The sequence below is a fragment of the Cyrtonyx montezumae genome, unplaced genomic scaffold (assembly GCF_038088225.1).
Source record: "Cyrtonyx montezumae isolate F1298 unplaced genomic scaffold, pur_monq_1.0 scaffold_1, whole genome shotgun sequence".
Taxonomy (NCBI): Eukaryota; Metazoa; Chordata; class Aves; order Galliformes; family Odontophoridae; genus Cyrtonyx; species Cyrtonyx montezumae.
The window spans coordinates 13,090,310-13,112,238 of record NW_027071825.1 but is presented as its reverse complement, the minus strand read 5'-3'; the positions used below and the strand labels follow the sequence as shown (position 1 = coordinate 13,112,238).

The window sequence follows — 21,929 nt, the reverse complement described above, 5'->3', positions numbered from 1 at the left end:
TGCCCTGCCTGGCACTTTGGGGTGGGGTGGGTGAATCCAGTGGTGAGCAAGAGATGAGAAGGGAACAATCCTATGGGAGTACAAGCCTTGCTGGGAAAGGGCTCCACCACAACTGAGGGCAGCTTTTCCCGCTGACAGGTCTGCAGTGTTTGGAAATTACATCCGGAGCTACGAGGACATTGATTCCCAGTGCCCTCTGTATTGGAGTATGAATGCTATACCTCAAAGTCCAGACACAGCTATGTTACACAGGTAGGGTTTGTTGGTTGGTCATTTTGTTTTTAAATTTTGAAGCTGCATGTAAACATTCCATAGTATGTTGGATTTTGAGCCTCTCACCAGCTGCCGGTAGTTGTAAGTGTAAATCTTTTAGCTAAATTTACTATTTGCCAAATCTCAAAAGACATGATACAAATCCCTGGAGCTGCTTGCAGCCTATATGGCCAAGCTTCTCTGTCATATTCTGTCAGTTTTACTGAGAAAGAGGTCAGAACAAACAGAACCAGGATATAGTACCAGCAAAACATACTCGATGTACAAACAAAGTCCAGTGTGTCAGGTATTATAAATTATATCCTAACTGATCAGTTATAAAAATATCAGCTGAAAAGCAGTGGGAAAACTACATTGTCCTGGATAGGAGTCCCTGCTGCATTGATGAGAACTGAGACAAGTTCTGTGCCTTGTGAGCCTAACCCTTCCCACAGTGATTCAGCAGCAGCTTTGGTTCCCTACCCCAGTTTAAGTACACACACTGGCAGCCCCAAAGGAGAAAATTCAAATCCCAGACCCAGGGCTGCTGGGCTGCCTCTCCTACAGATCTGCAACGAGAGCAGTATCTATGGCCCTGTCACCATTGTCCAACTCCACAACTCATCTGAGAACAAAAGACCAGGAACCCAGCTGAGCTGTGTAACACGAGCAGCCTCACAGAGCTGCTGAAAAGGGAACCTGCTCACAGACCTGCTCACGGAAAGGGGCAGGGAGAGTAGCAGTAGATGGCTGGCAGCTGACTGACAGAAAAAGTGACCCCACTTTGTGAGGATGTTGCCCTTTGTTGCCTGGTGTGAAATGCATTTGAGCAAACTGGAGTTTGTACATCTTAGTAAGCCAGGAGCCTTGTGTCCGCAATGTCTGCAGCTCCCCTGGGTTCTCACCCACACCTGTGCATGGCTAATGATTCTGGGCAAGGGCACTGATGGGTGCAATGTCCTGGTAAGAAAGTCAGGTAAGGAAATGTGAATGTGAGCAGTGCTTTCTGCTGTGGCCTTTGTGACAGTGGTGGGAGTTATCGTCTCATGGTGGATTCCCCACCCTTCAGAGAGCAGTGCTGTGGGTGACAGCATGTGCAGAAGCAGAAGGGCATCAGTGCAGTGTCACAGAAGTGCTGCCCAGGCTTTGCACAATCCTTGTGAAGCACTATCAGTTAGATAAGGTTTGTGCCTTGTGGTCAGGTCAGGATAACCTGGGCAAAGTCAGAACAGGCTGCAATAGCACCAGATGCTTCCAACAAGTAATGATAGTAGTATTCATTATGCAATAAATATTTTGCTTTAAATGATATTTTAATACTTTTGTTCATCTATTCCAAAAGGTGCTTTCTGAGCATTTAGATGGTGAAGTGAGAACAAGATTGCCTGTGATTATTTTGGCACAGCACTTTTATTATTTTGGCCAGGTGTCCCCGGCCCTCTCACCCTCAAAGGGTTCGAGTAGTTGATAAGAAGTTGATAACTCAACAGAATTCCCTGAGCCTGTTAATAATTCTTCTATAAAAGGTGCACATTTCCCCTGCAGCATTCAGTCACTTTTAGCATGAAGGGACTCATCCTGGCCCTGGTACTCGCCCTCGTGGGTAAGTCTGAGCTTTACTGGTACTGCAGAACCGCAATGGTCACTATGCTCCTCAGGAAGGGGCACCTCCTCAGGGCCTTATTAGGGATGTTCCCAGCATAATCTGCTAAAGCCTTTTTATGACTTTGGCTGTCAGATGATGGATTTCTTGCTTGAGTGCAGCAGCATGTAGCAAGCAGGGCTGGCATGGACTCGGTGTCCCAAGGGTGTGCTCCAAAAGCTGGCTGTCTGACAGCCATCATCTCCCTGAGTAAATGAATAATAAATGTAAAGTGCCTGCAGAGATTTTAGTTTCCTCATGCATCTTTCTCTTTTCTACCATGCAGGGGCCCAGAAGCATGACCTTGGTAAGTGCACTCCCCCCATCTGACAGTGCACGTATCTCCTGCCCACTCCTTCCAATGCTGGGATGTTTTCTATGGCAAATGGCACGGCAGTCATAGTGAAGGAGGCATTTCTTTCAATTACTTTTCAATAGAGCCTGGTTTTCGTACTGGCAAGACTTACGTGTATGAATACAAGGGCCTCATTCTGCACAGACTGCCAGGCAAGGCGCTGGCAGCAGCGGGGCTGAAGCTGACCTGTGGACTGGAGATCAGCCGTGTGTCTCGCAGCGACCACCTTCTGCAGGTAACTTCAGGGTATGCAAACCTATCCCTCCTCCTGCATCACACAGTTTGGGACATAGTTTCTGCTGGAAAAATAAACAAGCCAGGGATGCAAACCTTGAACATAACCTTAGGGTACGCCTGGGTGCTGAGCGGACCCCACAGTCCCAGTGTCAGACCAAGTGGCTTTGCTCAGGTTGCACTGGTTTATGCTCTCATCCTGCAGGTCTGTAGAGGGAGGTAGAGCTGATCCAGTGCCTGAGCCCACTAACAAGCTTCAGCTCCATGGAAAAACAAGTCAGGCTGCTGCTTTAAGGCAATGCCCTTATGATAGCTTTAGTAAAGGCAACAGTAAACTTGAGTATGAAAATGAAAAAAATTCAGGTATGACAAATCCATGATTTTTAGCCCAGTCCATGGCCTCAGAAAAGCTTTGTGTTGAAATTCATTCATTACAAATGAAATTCAGGTCTGTCTCCGTTGTATTCCTTTTGATATTCTTCGCATAGGTTTCAATTCAAATGTGAAGAATTTCAGTGGTAACGCTTGTGCTTCGCATAATGATAACAGATCTGGAAGTGCTGCTACTCACAGAAAAGATTAAAACAAACATCTTAAGAAACTGGCGCAGAACAAAAGATGTTAGAAAAGAGGCAACACCACAGAGGGAAAGAGCCGTATGAGGGCACTTTGCATTTGTCCTAGGAGTTTACTGAATCTGTAACTCTGTGCACCTGTTACTGAAACAGTGAGAGGAAATATCTGTTTTCAAATATGACACACTTTCAAAACAGCAGGACTTTATTGTAGCCTTGCTAAATTTGGTATAACTTCAGCAATTACAGACGTAAGTCTTGAGTAGGATTTATTCTAAGAGGCAAGCCACTGTTGTAGCCCTGATTAAAAAAGCCTAAAATAGAGCCCTAATACCACACTACTTCCCTCTGCGCAGGAACACGTGTCTTACTGCAGGAGGGCGGGAGGCATGTCTGTGCGTGTGTCTGTGTCCGTATGTGCATGCAGGCGCACACTTCCCACTAGGGAGCAGTCAAGGACTTGCAAGCAAGCTTTACAACCTGACAAGCTCCAAGTGATGGCAGCCACAAAAAAGCATCTGCCAGCCCCGGCTTCCTTGCTCGCTTCTGCTTCCCCAGCAGCCCTGCCGCAGCTTTGCTGCTCTGGGACGTGCTCAGCCAGGAGCAGCGCCAAAACAGTCCCTATGTGTCTAGGTCGGCAGCTTGAGAGATGGCCTGGCTGACCTGTAGACTGGAGGGAGAACACAGTGAAAAAATGGGGAAAATGGGAGATGATTCTTTCCATACAGACAGCTGGCAGCAGGGGTTTCACTACCTAGTCCATCGTGCTTGCTAAACTTCTGAATGCTGTTTGCATTACCTTATTTTTTCTGGCAGAAATCCTTTATGGAAATTGCATTTTTAAGGCTGTTTCCTAGGTGTAGTACAAGAGCCTGAGCAGAAAAACATCTCCTGAGTGCTGGAGAAGAGCCCAGCCATGGATGAGGAGTGTCCATTTCACTGTTATTGCACTGTTTCAAGCTGGTGTTGAACAAGATGAATGTTTTCCTAATTTTGTTCACAGATCCGGTCTCCAAAGCTGGAGGAATACCATGGCTTCTGGCCCAACGACCCCTTCACTCCATCTCCGAAGCTCACAGAGACTATTGCTGCATGTTTCAGCCAAGTCTTTAAGTTTGAATACACAGAGGGAAGAGTGAGAAGTATTTATGCCCCTGAGGACTGTCCCATCCTCTGCACTAACCTCGTGAGAGGGATTCTGAACATGATGCAGATAACCATCAAAAAGTCACAGAATGTGTACAACCTACAAGAGGTTTGTTTCTTTCCCATTCTGATTTCATTTTCATGCTCCTTTTCCTGTTACATAGTAGCTTGCCCTGACACAACCCTTGCCAGGTAATTTTCATTGATCTATATATTGCTGTAATGAAATTGAAATTTCCAGTGAAATTTCACTGTGTTTTATGAACACTCACAGGCTGGGATTGAGGGCACCTGTCAGACCAGATACGTTATCCAGGATGACAGCAAGAATAACCGTGCCACCATTTCCAAGAGCAAGGACCTGACAGACTGCCAGGACAGTGCAGTGCAGAGCACAGGCATGGCCTACATTCGGCCCTGCCCCACCTGCCCCATGGTAGGCTGCGCTTCTGCCCCCACTCTCTGCTGGTGCTGGCAGGGAATTTGGCTTGTCTGCGATCAGTTAACAATTTCCATTTCATATTTGTGTCTCTTCACACCTTTAGAAAGTCAGAAACATGAAGGGCACAGCACTGTTCACTTACAAGATGAAGTACTATGACAGTGGAGCCTTGATGACATTTGCCATGTCTGAACAGGTGTACCAGATCTCTCCCTTCAATGAGCCTGATGGGATAGCAGCCATGGAAGCCAAGTGAGTGCAGTGAATGTTGGTAGTGTGGCAAGCAAAGTGAAAGCTCTCGCCTGTCTGGTGACATTTCCAGACAGTACAGTGCAATGCACAAACCCGAGATTGCTCTGCATTGTGCTAGTGCAGCTGCAGTGCTGGGCACCCTCACCCTGCAACCCTGACTGTGCCCAGCTCCCATGTGGTGTGCCAAACTCACACTAAAGCATTTCTGTCTTTCTCTTCAAGACAAGAACTGCTTCTGGTCGACATTAAAAGGACTCCCATAAAGGCACCAGATGCTCAACTGCAAAACCAGGGGAGTCTTCGTTATCGTTTCCCAGAAGGGTTGCTCCAGATGCCAATCCCTCTAATAAGAGTCAGAAATGCAGACATGCAGGTAGTTGAGGATTATTCTTTGCACTTTTTCAGTACTGATGAGGTTAACAGGTCATTTGCCCTGTTAACAAGTCTCAAAATTATTTGAGGCATGTCAGATTTCATCTTTCTGTTTTTTTCCCCCACAGTTAACAGAAACACTGCAACAATTAGTTCAGAATGACAAGGAAGGAGGCACTACAGAAGCCTCAACTAAGTTTTTAAAAATGGTCCAGTTGCTTCGTGTAGTGACCCTGGATCAAATCGAGTCTGTGTGGATGCAGTTTGCCAGTGAACCTCCATACAGGTAACTGCACTGCTGTCTGCTGGGATTCCCAACCAGAGCAGCGCTGGGCAATGCGGTAACGAGTCCTCCCCTCCCTGGCAGGCACTGGTTCCTGAGTGCTGCCTGTGCTGCTGGAGCTACTGACACATTCCAGTTCCTCAAACAAAAAATTCATGATAAGAATCTGAAAATCTGGGAAGGAGCTGTGATTCTCCCTCTTGCCTTTCATTCTGTTATGCCCAGTAAGAAAGCCCTAGAAGTTGCCACAGTGAGTACAAACGATTCTCCCTTCTGCTACCCTGTCACACATTTTGGAAGCAAATTCACATGACTATAAGCAAAGGACGCAATGTTTTCTCTTCTTATTTTGTAAAATGAAAGCCATTAACATAAAAAGGGAATTATTTAGAAAATGTTTCCAAACATTTGTTGCAAAAGTTTTGTAAGGAATATTTTTTAAAACTTTCATAGTAAAATTACTTTTGATTTATTTATATCAAAATGTAGATTTTAAAAACGGACAGACATGAAAATAACACAAAGTAACCAATGCATGCAACAGAACTGGAGCAGCTCTACTTTAATCCTAGCCGAATCACTACTATTTGATTTAAGTTCTAAAATACGTAGGAAAAATCCAAAGTAATTTTATCTATTTACTCCTCAGATACAAATGTTTCACTGCACACCAGCTCTAATAAATCAAAATGTTAACAACTATGATTTCTTCCTTCTGCAGACTTTTCTGACCTGTCCCCAAATTCAGAAAACACCAGTGCTGCGAGTACTTGTTTACCTGGGATATGGTAGCTTGGTAAATAAATACTGCGCCCAGCTTCCATTTTGTCCTAATGAACTTCTTCAGGTAGGTGACTCTCATCTCTTATTATTTCATTAGGGGTGAAGAAATTTTTCAAATGCCTCTAATTCACCTCTTGAAGTGCTGACGGCTTGGGAATGAGGTGTTTACGTGCCTCACTCTTAGCAGTGATTTCTTCTGGGAGAAAAATCTGAACAGCTTTACTCAGGGTTTTGCTCCAGAGGTCATTTTGTTTGCTATGGCAATGTGTATTTTAATGCATTATTACAGGATTTCTGCCTGTTGTGATTAACAACAGCCTGCTCTGATTTCAGCCACTCCATGACCTTGCTGCTGAAGCTTCCAGCAGAAGCCATGCTAAAGATGTGGCCTTGGCCCTGAAAGCTATAGGCAATGCAGGAGAGCCTGCCAGCATCAAATGCATCCTGAAGATTTTGCCAACGTTTTCAATTGCTGCTGCATCACTACCGAGCAGAATTCATGCTGATGCCGTGCTGGCCTTGAGGAAGATAGCCAGAAAAGACCCTGCAAAAGTAACTGAAATTATTATTTGATTACCTCTGAGGGTGTGTTTTGGGCTGCCTTTGAGATGCAGGGATAATGAAGCCATAGAGTGCCATTAGGAACTCTGGGCAGATTTTGTAGAAACTAGTTTTCCTCTTTCCCATGTTGCAAATCCCTGACATTACCCCATCTTTGTTGACATCCTGGGAAGGGGGTTGCTTCAGTCACTGTAACACTCTGCCTGTTGCTAATGGCTCTTTCTTCTAGCCCTATTCATTATGCCCCCAGCAGTGTCTTCATTTTAACGACAGGCTCCATACTCAATGCTTTGTTCAGGGTTTTGTTCACCATTACATGCAGATCTGACATGTTTAGTTTGGAAACACCTCTTCTTGAAGAATTGTGAGGTATTCACAGCTTGTATCTTTCTCCTTAGGTAAGGGAGATCACTCTCCAAATCTTTATGGACAGCACGCTTGCTCCAAATGTGCGCATGATGGCTTGCATAGTCCTCTTTGAAACAAAGCCTTCTCTTCCCATCGTGGCAGCCATGGCCAGCTCGCTGCTGAGAGAGACTAGCTTACAAGTGGCCAGTTTCACATATTCACACATGAAGGCTTTGGCAATAGGAGGGATCCCACAGCTCTACGATCTGTAAGCAGAAGAAGTACAATTTTTGCAAATGGTGATATACATTCTTCTCACTTTTCTAAGAATTTGGTCATTGTTGACTAACTTCTTATGATTTTAACTCTTTATTATTCAGATCTGCTGCTTGTAACATTGCCATTAAACTTCTGAGCCCCAGATTTGTCAGGTTGAACTATCGTTACAGCAAGGCCATTCATGGTGGTGGTTATTCCTGTGAGTACCAGATGCCCTGTTCACCACTTAGGCTTACATAGCTAAATGCTTCTACCATGTTCCATAATTTCCATCCAAAATTCCAGCCATGGGCTGTGGGCTTAGTACACCCTTGAAACAGAAGAAAGCACCAGAGCCTCGTAAAATGCAAAATCCTCTGAAGGTGTTCTACTACTTTTTGGGTATCTGCTGGGGAAAGAAGTATCTGCGTGCGTATTTAGGCCTTCTGCTTTGACCACTGTGATGCTTTTGACTCTGCCCTAGAACAAAGATCCCTCTTTGAAGTTACAAGGTTGGGGATCTGTGGGGCTGAATATAGGCAGAATCATTTGCCATCTAGTACAGCATGCACCTAAGGTAGCTTAAATTCACGAGACACCTTGGAGACCCTAAAAAACTCTTCTGCTTTTTGTTCCTGTTATAGATCTGTATAAGGCTGGTGCAATTTGGAGGGTCTATCTACTGAACAGTCCGAACACTATGTTTCCATCTGATATAATCATGAAAGTAAGAGGATATTATGCAAATACTGCAACAGATATTGTAGAAGTAAGTATTTAATTAAAACAATCAGATAGCTACAACCCAGCTACAGACAGCATTACTTGTTAGTGTATACATTGTTTGACTCTGTCTGTGAGGACTTATGTGGAAGGGAAAATTTATATAAAGATTATGATTTTACTTGTGTTTGGGCTTCTTGATGTGGATTGAACACTTTCAGTGTAGGCATGAAAATCTAGGAGAGCAAAGGAAAGCTTACATAGCAGAGTATTTGCCTACCTAAAATCACATGACATCTAGGATGTTTTACGTAAGTACAGGGAATGAACAGCTGAAATTAAGTTTCAGGCAGCAATGCAGCCCTAGCAGCATGAAGTTCCATGTAACAGCATGCAGCCATTTACTCATCTTCTTGGGTAAGCTTTGCAGTCTGCGCTGATCTTTGGTCTGCCCTAAAATTATCCCTGCTGACTAATTCAAAGCTAGCTCAGCACGTCCTCAGCATTTGCAGTCATAGCCAGCAGTCACCTGCCAAGTAAGCACAGCCTTATAAGTGCTGTGGCTTCATGGGGTATGCATTTAGAGTCACCTTGGTGAGTGTAATGCCGGGTACAAAGGTATTCCTGAGCTTTCTGGTACTTGGGCTGTGATGCTCTGTGCTGTTTCCTACAGGTAGCTCTCCGATCACAAAGCCTAGCTAATATCATCAGGAAACAGAATATTCCCTTTGCTGAATGTGATACATACAAGACACTGAAGGAACTTGGTAAAATGGTATGCCTTTATCCACCCTCCCAATTTGTTTGCAGTAGACAGTTCCCACCAGCACCAGGGTTGCATCAGCTACGTTTGAAATCTCAGTTAAAGAGGAGTCAGCCATCCTGTTTGGACATAGAAAGATGTACTTAGATTGTACTTACAGTGAGAACAGATGCCATCTTTTCACTCAATGTGTGTCAGCACACCATGCAAAGCTGCCCTTAATGTACAGTACAAAAGATGATGTTAGGCAAAATTCATGTGGTTTAAAGTATATGTTAAAACACAGTAAGTGGTTGCTCTTCTCTTAAAATGATTAGTGAATAAGACTTTTGTTTATGAGCCCTTGGGTGTCACCCAGTACTTAAGTAGCAAAAATTACCAAGGCCTTACTCCATTCTTATGTAGAGAAACACCCACTGAAATTAGTTAAGCAATATGAGAAAGGCCACATAAGTTCATGCCTGTCAGATGCCTACCTTTTTTTTTTTTTTGGCTAAGGAACCATAGTTAGTATGCTTTAGGTGTAATCTACTTTTTGTTAATACAATGATGTATTTTACAAAACCATTTCATCCCTTTCTCCTTCACCTCTTCTTAACACCTCAGCTTCTGGGATGGAAAGAATTGCCTCCTGAAGATCCTGTGGTGTCTGTTTACTTCAAAGTACTGGGCCAGGAGATTGCCTTTACTGAAACTGACAAGGGCATCATTCAGCAGGCCATGAAGGTAGTGATAAGGCTGTTGCCTTTTTTTGTCTGTGTTGCTGAATAATTTATGTCCCCCAGCTCACCATACCTGCTCATTGAACCCATTTCTCTGTCTTCAGAGTCTAACTGGATCATCAAGTTGGCAGACAGCGGTGAAAAGAGCAGTGGAGGAGGCCCAGAGAGGTGTTTCAGGCCAATGGGCACTGCCAGCAGTGGTGGCTGAGCTGCGGCACGCTGTCCCGACGGTGGTGGGCCTGCCACTGGAGCTCAGCATGTGCAGTGTTGCCCTGGCCCAGGCTGTGGCTGCTGGTGAGCGTGGGACACCTGACAGCAATTCCTTCCCAGCAGCTGTTCTTCCATCCCTCTGCTGAAATTAATTGCTTCTGTAATCTTGAAAAGTACTCTTGTAATGTGAAAATACTAGTGTTCAGGAACCTCCAAAGGGGCTGAGAAGTAATTAGCATCTTTCACCTAGGACATATTTGAATAATTCTGTTTCAAGGATAATGATCTTCAAATAACCATGGGAAGTATTCAAAAATGTAGAAGCACAGCTTGTGTTAACTGGTGTGTTTACTGAAAAAATGTATGTCCAGCATTTTTTTTCTCTGCTTAGGTAATTTCTCTGTCTTTTACAGTTGGTATTCAGATGTCACCACCATTATCGGACAATTTTAGACCTTCACAATTGTTGGAAACCAACATGGATATTCATGCTGACATCAAACCGAAGTATAAATACACACACACACACACACACACACACATTCATATTTATATTTGAAGTAGTTGTGTTGGATAAGAATGTTATTTGGCCCAAGTTTGGGATGGCTGTATTAGTCCTGAGCAGTGAACCTATATAAGGAAGTGAGACGTGTTGTTTTGTGACCTTGCAAGCCTAGCAAAGTGCACTGCATCAAGAAGGAATGCAGCAATGTTCTGCCGTTGCTGAAAATGCACACACTTGTACCTGGTCAGTGACTAAAGCTACTAAGCTATGAAGATGTATTTTCTTACATGTAATTTTTTTTTCCTCATCACCAGAAGCTGCAAGCTGTAGAGATTTCAGGGAGAAAAGCAAAACCCTTCTAGATGAACAAAAGCAATAGCAACTGTACTAGCAGTGGTAATAGTAATAACGATAATAAGAACAGTGATAATAATAACCAACTAGACAAAATCTGAAGCTAGAAGAGGGTTCTGATGTTAGCTTGTCCTCAAGCAATGTATCAGTGATAAAGCAGTGAGAGGATCTATTTGCTTTGTTTATCAGATAATACCCTTTACTCTCCAGTGGCACTTCAGCTTTTTTATCCTGTTACATCTCTTTAATCTGCCAGCGGTAGTTCCTGCAATGAACAGAATATTATGAACATTCAGTTCTGCATTTCGAAGATAAAAATGCATATATTCATTTATAATTATGCGTGTTTTTATTTCCAGAGTGTATTTTCATATGATTGCAATGATGGGTACTAATACACAGTATCTTCAGAGTGGTCTTGAACTTCATGCAGAGTTCAGTGCCAACACTTCAATGAAATTTGATGCCAGGATAAACATGAAAGAGAAAAATGTGAAGATTGAAACCCTTCCATGCCATCAGGAGGTTGAGCTAGCAGCTGTAAGGTACAGAAGATTTTGTCACACATTGCTTGTTACGTGTTAAATGATTGTGAGCTCTCCTTTATAAGTCATGAACGTACAACTTTTTTTCAGACTCAGCTGTACTCCAGCAGCCATATGAAGCTTAGCATTCTCTTTTTTACTGCCCATATCTCTCCAGTATTAAATAGTGGTGGTGGTAAGCGAAGTTAGAAAATGTTATTTGCATGCCTTGCTTCCACAGGAGTGAAGCTTTTGCTATTTCAAGAAACATGGAAGAAGTAGATTCTGAGAAGAAGTCCCCTATTCTCCCCAAAGGAGAAATGCCAACTATCTCTAACCAGCAGTTCCAGTCATCAGAAATCTGGAAGGTAACAAGGCCTGTACTGCAGGCGGGTAGAGAGCAGACAGGGCTGTGCAACCCCAACACAGCAGCTGAGTAATCAGATCATAAACAAAGCAGCTGTGAGACCCAACAGGTGCCTGATGTATCCCAAGCCCAGCCTAGCGTTAAGTCCCAGCATACTTAAGGTGCTTATACTCAGGGTCTTTTCATCTCATGCAGAGAGGTTCTTTTGACAGTATGTCTCCCTATTTCCTCAGTCATGGGAGGGTTATGGAAGATAAATCCTTTGTACTCTATTCCTTTTTTCAGTCAGAGCAATGGGGAAAGAATGGCTCTCAGGCAGCATTAATATTTTTCTTCCCAAATCCCATGGGAATCCCTGCAGGGGAGTGCAGAAGCGCATTCTCTGCACTACTCTTCAGCCTCTCAGGCCTACTGTGGGCATGGGATGGATACGTTAAACTGTTACAGGAGCCTATAGTCTCTCCAGTGACTACTGGGGGTTCTCATCTGGGAGTTTGTTTGAGACACACTGCCTGGAAAAGGCTGGCTAGGTGACCTGACCTATATAACACATTTGGAGTTTGACTCGATGATCTCTAGAGGTCCCTTCCAACCCCTACAATTCTGCGATTCTGCTATTTCGGAAGAAACCCCACTTCTTCCAATGCTTGGTTGTCTAATTTTAAGCAGTACTTTCTTTCTTAGACAAGACTGTCATCGTTTTCATCATTAATAGGAATATACCAAAGATTCTGAGAGCTGTGTCAATTTTTTCTATAAAATATTTTTATTTATCATACTTTTGTTTAATGCAGCAAAGAAATATTCCCAGTGTGATATCCAAAGGATGCCTCCAAGGTTCAGAAGAGGAATGTCACCATGGTGCAGGACAAATATCTTATGCACACACCTTCTGTAGAAAATTAGCCAGTTTGGGATGTTCTGCTTGTCTTAGCCTAAAGTCACGAAATTCTGCTTTCTTAAGAAATACCTGGCTGAACAAATTAGTTGGAGAACTTGAAGCCAAAATAGTTTTGAAGCCAGGTATGGTAATGAAAGCAAGCTTTTCTGTCAGTCTCTGTGAATGATACTCAAATAGCACAATGCTGGAACATAAATATCTTGACTCTAGTTCATACAGATGCTGATATTGAAAAAATACAGCTGGAAATTCAAGCAGGAGACAAAGCAGCCTCCAAAATAATTGATGCAACAAGATCAGGACCTAAAGAGGAGAAGGAGCCATCTCTGTATGAGAATATTAAAGCAAAACTGAAGAAGATTCTAGGCATTGAAAACGTGTTCAAGGTAGGAGACTTTGAGCATGGGAGGTAGGAATAATTTCCCTTGAATGAAGCCAAAGATTTGAAATCCAGTGTGGAAAACAGGCATGGGAAAGCAAGAATTTTTCTGTGGGAGGAGTGGGTCTAAGTGAGCTTTGGTGCGGTGTCTGCAGCATGTGGGGCAAAGAGGTTGTATTTCCTTGAAGAGCTCTGGTGAGTAGTTTATCTGATGCCCAGAGAAATATTACAGAGCAAACTGTATATTCACGACTCTTGGATCTGTTTTTGGAGGTTGCAAATAAAACACGTCATCATAAGAAGCGGATTCACAGTAAAGTAAAGGCTGCAGTTACAGACCTCTGGACAGAGCCCACTCCAATGCCACTCTCCAGTTCATCTTCCACTGCTTCCTCTGCTGAGGATAAGGAATCTGGAAATAAACGTGAGAAAGATGAAATACGGCAATTTGGGAAGAAGCATGGCGGCGGCAGCAGCAGCACTGGCTCTGGCAGCAGTAAGACCTGCAGTAGCAGCAGAGAGGACAGCTCTGGAGACAAGCACTGCAGTGTGGACAGTGAATATTCCAACCAACAGGTAATTCACTCAGACTGGATTTTTTATATTTTTTATATTTTTTATATTTATGTGGTGAATGTTTATGTATCAGAAGGCAGGAAATTGTGCCAGTAGGGGATGGACCAAAGAAAAACAGGATTTACTGCAGCATGGACAAGGTAACCTAGCAGAGCCCTTTTCTGTTTTAAACTCTCTGGTTCTCTGAAGCATTTCAGTTTTTCAGAATTACAGAATTCCACATTCCAGAAGACTTTTGTTTAAAATGTTTAAGAATTTGCTTCTAGTTCTGTTTTTTCTCCATACTCAATACTGAATTTTAATGCATTTGTCAAATGTTATTTTTCTTCTCTTGGAACTTCTTACACTCTACTCATCTTCACAGGCAGATCTACCCATTTACCAGTTTTGGTTCAAGCCAGCAGATGAACAGGTATATTTTCTGCTTATGCTGTGGGCAAGGCCTGTAACTGCTCTCATTAGCTTTACTGGAACTTAGGTTAGAGAGAAAAAAAATTGAAATAAATAAGTTCTACAGTGACTTGCAGTGGTAAACAACTCACTTCAGGGTGATTTTCTGTTGTTGCAGAACTCACGAAGGAAAGTTCAGAATAGCAGCACCAGCTCCTCTTCATCATCTAGCAATGAAGGCATCTCTACACTCAAGTCTCAGGTGAGGCTCTTCATATACAAGAAGTAAATGCATAAACCTTCAATTTTTAATTACTGTATGTTTATGATAACTGAATAGGAAAAATATGGTGACTCTAAGCCCTTGCCAGCTCCATCTGGACTAATCCTTCCACATACTTTGTTGCTTGTCCTACTGCTGCTCTCCTTGGCCAGGTGGGCATCTCTGTCCCTCAGCTCTGGCAGGACAGGAACAGCTGCTGCTGACGGGAATAGTGTGGCTGCTGCCAAGCAAAGGGCTCTGAATTTGGAGGGGTCACAGGCTGCTACACGTGCAAGTAGCCCACTCTGGTCTGCATGATCTCCTCGGATCCTCCCATCAACAGACTATCTCAGTTTTAAGCAGGTGTCTAAACAAATTTCATCAGAGAGATGATTAGTTAAACCACAGGTGGATAAGACAGCAATGTTGAGGTGGGCAGTGTTGGTTCTTTATACAGTAGGGTCCTACTTCATGCTTTCTTTTTGTTACACTGAAATTATGCTACCAAAAGATTCACATTATACTGTTTTACTTACATAGGTTGTAGGAGCTCTCTGATGAAAGAGCAAAACTATACAGGAACTGAATTGCTTGTGTGATGTTCTATGATGCTGTTGTGTAGTTTATATAAAAAGATTTTTTGAATGAAACTTTACAAATTCTTTTTTTTTTTTTTTTGGTTTGTGATTTGAATATAGTAATTTTAATGCTTTGTTTACGTCTTTGCTCTCTCTTCTCTACTGACTTAAGCCTAAGTTCCTGGGAGACAGCAAGCCACCAATACTGGCTGCAGTTCTTCATGCCATCAAAAGAAATGAGCAGCCGACAGGATACCAGCTTGTAATGTACACTGACAGACAGGCCCCCAGACTGGTGGTGCAGATGTTTGTTTCAAGCATCACAGAATCAAATAGATGGAAACTCTGTGCTGATGCTTCAGTAATAAATTCACATAAAGCATCGGTAGGTTTAAAATGTGATCAGATCAAATGTAAATAAAATTTGACAATCTTACTCTGCTTTGTGCACAAAATATGTATTCCCCTCTACTAGGGTAGCCTTAAATGGGGCAAAGATTGCCAGGACTACCAGGTTGCTACTCAGATTGCAACAGGACAATTTGCTGCACATCCAGCTATACAGGTGAAGCTGGAGTGGTCAAAAGTGCCTTCAAGTGTCCGAAAAACTGCCAGATGGTGAGTTTTTACTCTTTTTTTTTGAAAAAAAATCAATTATGTCAATGCTTCAGATAATTACAGATTCAATTCTGCAATTTCTGAGCTGGAAAAGTTTTCCTTAATCAATATGATTTTATAATATCAGATGACAAGTCTGTTTTTTTTTCTGTGCATTATTTCCATCAAAACATAGCGCTTTTTTTTTTTTTTTTTTTTTTTCAAGGTAACCTATTGAAACAAGGAGGATGATGGGATTGATGTAATTTCTTGTAGGCTTTTATTTTGAAGTGCTTAATTAGGAACTTGGTCTCCTGATACTTCACAATCAATATAGGCTCTGAGGAGAAGCCTATTCTTTTGTCTGCAGAGGAGCTTGTCTCTTATGGACTGTACAAGTGAGCCTTAAGAGACTTATTTCCTAACATAGGCAATTTAATTTCAGTTTCTGAATGTGATGTGAATACTTTGCATACGGCTTATTGCACATTAAATAGCAAGTGTTGCATGATGCTTAGTGCAAGAAAAATAACTACTGTATTCAGTTTACATATGCACCCATCCATATGTATCTACATATTATATTTATTATCCATTGAATTCATTCATCCATTGTACTTACCCACATTGCATTTTTCCACAATAACACAGAGACCTGTATCAAACTTCATCTTTTTATCAGTGATGTCAAAATACAGACATATGTAACAATCTGTCTTTGCAGGCAACACGTTTTAGAGGGTACAAGTAATTTAGTTAATAAATGTCTTCTGAAGAGGATGACTTCTTATTCAATTGTATTACCTCGATGTGCTGTTTCCTGCCATTACTATAGTCGAGGAAAGCATCCAATTAGCTATGCTGGAGCAAAGCCACAGAATTCAGCTTTGTTTTGCACTGAGACTATGCTTTTTCTTATTCCCCCCACCCCCCACCCCGGGGTTTGTTTATTTATTTATTAATCAATATTTTCTGTATTTCTCTATTTGAATCCCAAGCCTGTAACCTCTGAGTACAGAGATCCCTCTGTCACCTTGTTATCTCTTGAAGACTGTTTCACCCATTAACACTTTTAAATCTTACCATACACAACATCATGTGTTACAAACCCTGCTATGTAATGTGTATCTAACAGAGAGCACATATTTCTTTAGGGGCTGTTTTAGTCTGAACAAATAATAAAGAATCTTTTCAAGGATGGATGGTTTCAATCACTTATTTACTTTCTTTTCCAGGTTCTACACATATCTTCCAGGAGCTGCATATATGCTTGGCTACTCCCAAAAGCAGCAGCGTGGTCCTTCTCATCAGGTAGCCATGGTGATGGCTCTGACATCTCCAAGAACCTGTGATGTGATCCTCAAGCTACCTGAAGTAACTTTTTCCACCATCTTTTGTCTAGGAGCACCAAGTACTAATGAAATTGAGGATTAATAGCTTTTTAACTCTTCATTTCTTTTATTTTTATTATTTTCTAATTTACTGATCCATGAAGAAGCTTCCCTGTGATGTGTTCACATAGATGACTCCATTATGAAAATATCTTAAAAAGCTTTTATATCTCTCAAGTAGCATGTAAACACATGAAATAAGAAAGAGGTTATCAATATGATAACGTTATCATATTTATAACACATTAGCTATTACTGATTAAGGAGACTACTTCTCCAAAACTCTTCAGGAAGATAACAGGTTTTGATGTGCTGTGAGAGAGATAATGAAAGTGGGCTGTAGAGAGTCATGATAGCCAAAGAGTAGCCCTCGACATATAGGCAAGAAAAAGGTGTGCATCTCAGGTAAGCAAACCATCTGGATTGTGAGCATGAATCTCACGAAAAACTTATGAATTGACAAATATCAAAATTTACAACATTGCTATTCTATTGATAGTAGTTCTATTGATAGTAGATATGTCAAGCTGTAAAATATTTAGTGTTGTAGACAGAGGACTCGATTTATTTTAAGCTCTGACTTAAATCTAGATTCTAATTTAGATTTCAGAAAGTATAGGTTTGAATGCTATAGGAAAATGCTATTTCATCTCCATATTGTATTTGGTATTTGCATTCATTCATATTTGTTTTCTGACTGATTTTCAGCTCACAGTTTATAACAGAGCCATCAGGCTTCCCCTGCCATTCCCTTCAAGTCCAGATACACCAACCTCAACGCTACCATCCTCTGACTGGAACGTCTTTTACCAAGCAGTCTTTTCAGTCATTGAAAACCTTAAAGGTCAGCAATTAGCTATCTGTACAAGTTAAATTAGCTGTCTGTACTTGCAAAGTTTCAAAAATCAGCCAGACTTCATTTAGAAGTAGTTCTGTCTGAAATGAAAATCTTCAAGGCTGCAAAGATGCAAGGAAAATTAAACTTGTGTTGGCAAGATTAAATATTCAGTTCCATGCCAAACAGCAACAGAGATGTAGGCTCTCTCCCAGTACATCTATTTAAACTTCACTGCAGAGATTGCTCCAGGAGGAAAAGCATTTAAAAATTTATGAGAAAGATGTTTAAGTGGACTCAGTTTTAGGGTGCTCTACTTGAATAGTACTGCTATATAGAAACTAGACCAGGTTCAAAAATGCACCCATTACATTCACCTCTTGAAGGTGAAATTGTAAAAGATTATTTTTTCATTAATGACTTTAAGAGATACTGAGGTTAAATTTTAAATGGAAAGGCCTTACACCAAAACTACTCTGTTAATTAAAATTGGTGTAAAATAATTTTTAATTGGAGCAAGTAGGATTTCCAACAAAATACAATTGCAGTGAAAAAGGGAAAAATCTACTACTGTGTTTTGTTTGTTGTTTTTCTTATCTCCCAATTCTCTTACCAATTCTAATCCTGATTATGACTCAGTACACATAACAACAACACTTGACATTGAATTTACTCTCGTCTAGTGATAGGTGAATTGTCAACAACAGTCAAGAAGTTCTTTTTGACTACAACAAAGTTACAAAAGCCAAAAGCCACATACAGAGAGTTGCACCCGCTGAGGGTAGAATTCATCCCTTGGTGACTGAATTGTGAATTGGTCACTCTGCTGCATGTAGACTGACAAAACTTTTGGTTTGCGAATTCAAAAGTCAACCTGAAGGAATCATTTTTCTTTTAGATGGGAGTAGATAAAACCAGAAAATGTTCAACAGTAAAAAAATAAAAACAATACATAAATCTTAAATAGAATAACTGTCTAAAAATACAAAAAGTTTACTTTCTATTTTTTTTTTCAGCTCGTTGTTTAGTTTCCCAAAATATGATAACAACCTTCAATGGAGTTAAGTTTAACTATTCAATGCCTGCAAATTGCTACCACATCTTGGCACAGGATTGTAGTCCGGAACTGAAGTTCCTGGTGATGATGAAAAGACTTGAAGAATCTGCTGACCTTACAGCAATAAGTGTCAGACTTGCCAGTCAGTAAGTAATTGCAAATGTAGTGACAGATAGATGTCAAGCTGATGATGCTATAAATGTGAAGACCAGGTTGTTAGGGCAGATTGATATTGGCATAAGACTCGTTGAAAAGTTACTGACATCAGTGGAAAGATTTCTAGGAATGTCACTGAGGTTTGGGATTGTGCTTTTACTTTGAGAAGTCCTTTGTTTCTGAAATACATCTGAGGTTCACTGTAACTTATAGTCTTCAGTGTCTGAAACTCTTCATTAATTTGTTAGCATTTAGTCATCTCATTTCATTTCTCAGTAATTAGGTTGAAACATACACTATAAATCCAAAAGAGGCTACTGTATTAATTTAGCCTGAACTCCTGTGCTAAACTAATAACTAGGAGCAGTTAACAGGCACGGGCCATTCAAGCTGTAAGAGATTGTAATTGATGCAAGGAGGCCATTCTTCCTCTGAAATGTAAAGCACCTTCAATTTATGTGAACATAAGAGGAACTATACTGTTTTCTAGCAAGGATCCATGTAGTCTGGTGTCTGACTGCCTGAACTATGGCCACAAGCAGACACTCAGAACTCAATGAGACCAGGGAACAAGCTTTTGTGACTAGTCCTCCTGGCATGCTTTCCTGTTTTCACTTAACTTTCCTTACAAAAGGTAGCAGGTAATTCATCTCAGAATGATTCAAGCATCCTGCAGTGTTGGTTCTACCAGGATTAGAAACTATGAACTAAATAGTGAGAAGCACAAGCATTTATTTACACTCATTTCCTTTATTTAAAGCGAGGTTGACATGTATGTTTCCAATGGACTCATCCAGCTGAAGATTAATGGTGTTCAAACTCCAACAGATGTTCCATACACATCTAAGTCTGGTAGGAGAGTCACCTTTATATTTTATTTAATCATTTCTGTTCTTTTGAAGAATTACATAACCTTGCAAACCCCACTCAAGAGGGGGAGATCATCCTATTACAAGGAACAATCAGATGATCTTATTATAATTCCATCCTGACTTTCATGGGAATTATAGGAAAGATGAGCGAAGAAAGCGATGCCAGTCCTGTGTATCTGCGAACCACATAGTACAGAGCTATGGGACATTGTGCTGTCCACAGAGACTCACAGAACAGGCAACCAGATTTCCTCCAGCCCTACCTGCTGACTGCACTAAGGCCCCATGAATTTGACTGGTGGTTAAGGTTGGATCCTAAATAATAACTTTTCAAAGATACTTCATTTTGCTCATTTTTTGCAGGTCTGCTGATAAGTGGTGAAAAGGGAGGCTTGTCTTTAAAAGCACCTGAATATGGTGTAGAAAACCTATATTATGATGGACATAAACTTGAGGTATTATTTTTTTGTATTATTTTCAGGGCATTTATTTTTAGAAGAAAAATGTCTAAGAGTGTCTTCTCTTTATTTCCACAAAGATTCAGGTTGCTTTCTGGATGGTCGGAAAAACATGTGGTATTTGTGGGAAATATGACGCTGAGAAGAAAATGGAGTACCAAATGCCCAGTGGATATTTAGCTAAAGATGCAATGAGTTTTGCTCACGCCTGGGTCATCTCAGAAGACATATGTACTGGAGGTACTTATATTTCATCATTACTGTTTACTAATTAATTAGTCACACGAGTAACCATAAGACTTACGTAGCTGATTTATATTATCATATTATTTTTGTGATCACTGTTCTTGTGATTAATAGCCAGAGACTTAAAAATAGTTTTCTCCTGAGTTTGGAAGTGCACTGCAAAGTCTGGATTTATTGCATTCTTTTGTAACTTCTTCCACATTACCAAACTAGTTGAAGTTTGTGTGTTCTAGATAAAATTATAAACTAAATTTTCCAAAGCTGATAAAGTAATATGAATAATAGATAAATTCTCTAGTTTCTTTAAAAGAATTCATGTTTTACAGCTTGCAAGCTGCAGAGGAAATTTGTCAAAATTGAGAAGCCAGTTGCATTTGACAGAAAGGCCTCAAAATGCTTTTCCATTGAGCCAGTTTTACGCTGCACAGAGGGCTGTTCAGCAACTAGGACTGTTCCTGTCTCTGTGGGTTTCCACTGCGTCCCATCTGGTGAGTATACAAACGCTGTACTTGTGCAACTTGTGCACAGCACAACACGTGTTAGAGTGAGCACTCCTCAGGAGACCTTAGTGTTCTCTACAACTTCCTGAAAGGATGTTCTTGCAAAGTAGAGGTTGGCCTCTTCTCTCAGGTAACAGTGATAGGATGAGAGGTAATAGACTTAAGCTGCACCAGGGGAGGTTCAGGTTGGATATTAGGAAAAGCGTTTCCTCTGAAACAGTAGTGATGCATTGGCATGGGCTGTCCAGGAAGGTGCTGGAGTCACTGTCCCTGGAGGTGTTCAGGAACCATGTAGATGTGGCACTGAGGGATATGGGTTGATGATCTTAGAGGTCTTTTCCAATCTTAATGATTCTATGATGCTATGATTCCTCCTTGTACACCGCTCTCTCTCCTCCTTTTCTCCATAGTGAGACACAGAGCCACAGCCCACATTAAGGCTCCGTGGGATATGGCTATTTAAGCTGCTCAGCTTGTGAATATGGGGGAAAAAAAAAAAAAAAAAAAAAAAAAAAACCTGTCTCAGGCAGAGGGATCCCATTCCACCATCTCCATACAAAAAATGAGGATAAAATATTTCAACATCTTTGTATAAATAAGCCTTATTAGCAAGCATCTTAGCTTAATTAATGCTACCTAAATATAAATGATCAAAGAAGTGAATTTACTTTTGTAACAGATACATCAGTTCAACAGTGATACACACTAAATGCACGAGCACGAGCCTACTCTTGCTTCCAGGACTTTTCACGGAGAGCTACACCTACGCACTGCGACAGTTATGGTCATGAGGTTAATGTAACACCACGTCACACACGTGCTGATGTGAAAAGCTGTGACCACTTAGCAGTGAGTACCTCAACGTATTAAAAACGCCTCACGTGGCTCCTCTCTCCTCTCGTTTTCAGACTCCACACTCGAGCTGGAGGGGGAGCAGGTGAGGTTAGACCAAAAGTCTGAGGACTTGGTGAGCAGGGTGGATGCGCACACGGCGTGCTCCTGCGTCCAGCAGCTGTGCTCGGCGTGACGCTCGTGCCCTCGTGCTGGCTGTCGGCGTTAG

The 21,929-nt window shown here is 41.5% G+C and overlaps 1 protein-coding gene across 1 annotated transcript; it reads left to right on the top strand.

Moving 5' to 3' along the window:
• The first annotated feature begins 1,812 nt into the window (after positions 1 to 1,812).
• LOC136054926 (vitellogenin-2-like) lies at positions 1,813 to 21,896 on the top strand. Its single transcript, XM_065746448.1, has 35 exons — positions 1,813 to 1,855; positions 2,181 to 2,201; positions 2,333 to 2,484; positions 4,062 to 4,313; positions 4,479 to 4,640; positions 4,750 to 4,898; positions 5,121 to 5,271; positions 5,399 to 5,556; positions 5,638 to 5,803; positions 6,275 to 6,400; positions 6,670 to 6,888; positions 7,296 to 7,513; positions 7,626 to 7,723; positions 8,148 to 8,272; positions 8,900 to 9,001; positions 9,596 to 9,715; positions 9,816 to 10,005; positions 10,335 to 10,428; positions 11,140 to 11,325; positions 11,546 to 11,672; positions 12,466 to 12,694; positions 12,783 to 12,958; positions 13,225 to 13,527; positions 13,892 to 13,939; positions 14,096 to 14,179; positions 14,930 to 15,142; positions 15,233 to 15,375; positions 16,590 to 16,728; positions 17,454 to 17,589; positions 18,597 to 18,783; positions 19,554 to 19,645; positions 20,029 to 20,120; positions 20,204 to 20,363; positions 20,696 to 20,857; positions 21,778 to 21,896. The coding sequence occupies exons 1-35, from the start codon at positions 1,816 to 1,818 to the stop codon at positions 21,894 to 21,896; spliced, it is 5,139 nt and encodes a 1,712-aa protein (XP_065602520.1). The 5' UTR covers positions 1,813 to 1,815.
• The last annotated feature ends 33 nt before the right edge of the window (positions 21,897 to 21,929 follow it).

Excerpts from the sequence above, each read along its gene's own strand:
- LOC136054926 (XM_065746448.1), top strand. The coding sequence starts at position 1,816 with ATGAAGGGACTCATCCTGGCCCTGGTACTCGCCCTCGTGG. Across the intron at positions 4,899-5,120 it reads ATAGCAGCCATGGAAGCCAA|ACAAGAACTGCTTCTGGTCG; the intron begins GTGAGTGCAGTG and ends TTTCTCTTCAAG. Across the intron at positions 18,784-19,553 it reads AGTGTCAGACTTGCCAGTCA|CGAGGTTGACATGTATGTTT; the intron begins GTAAGTAATTGC and ends CTTTATTTAAAG.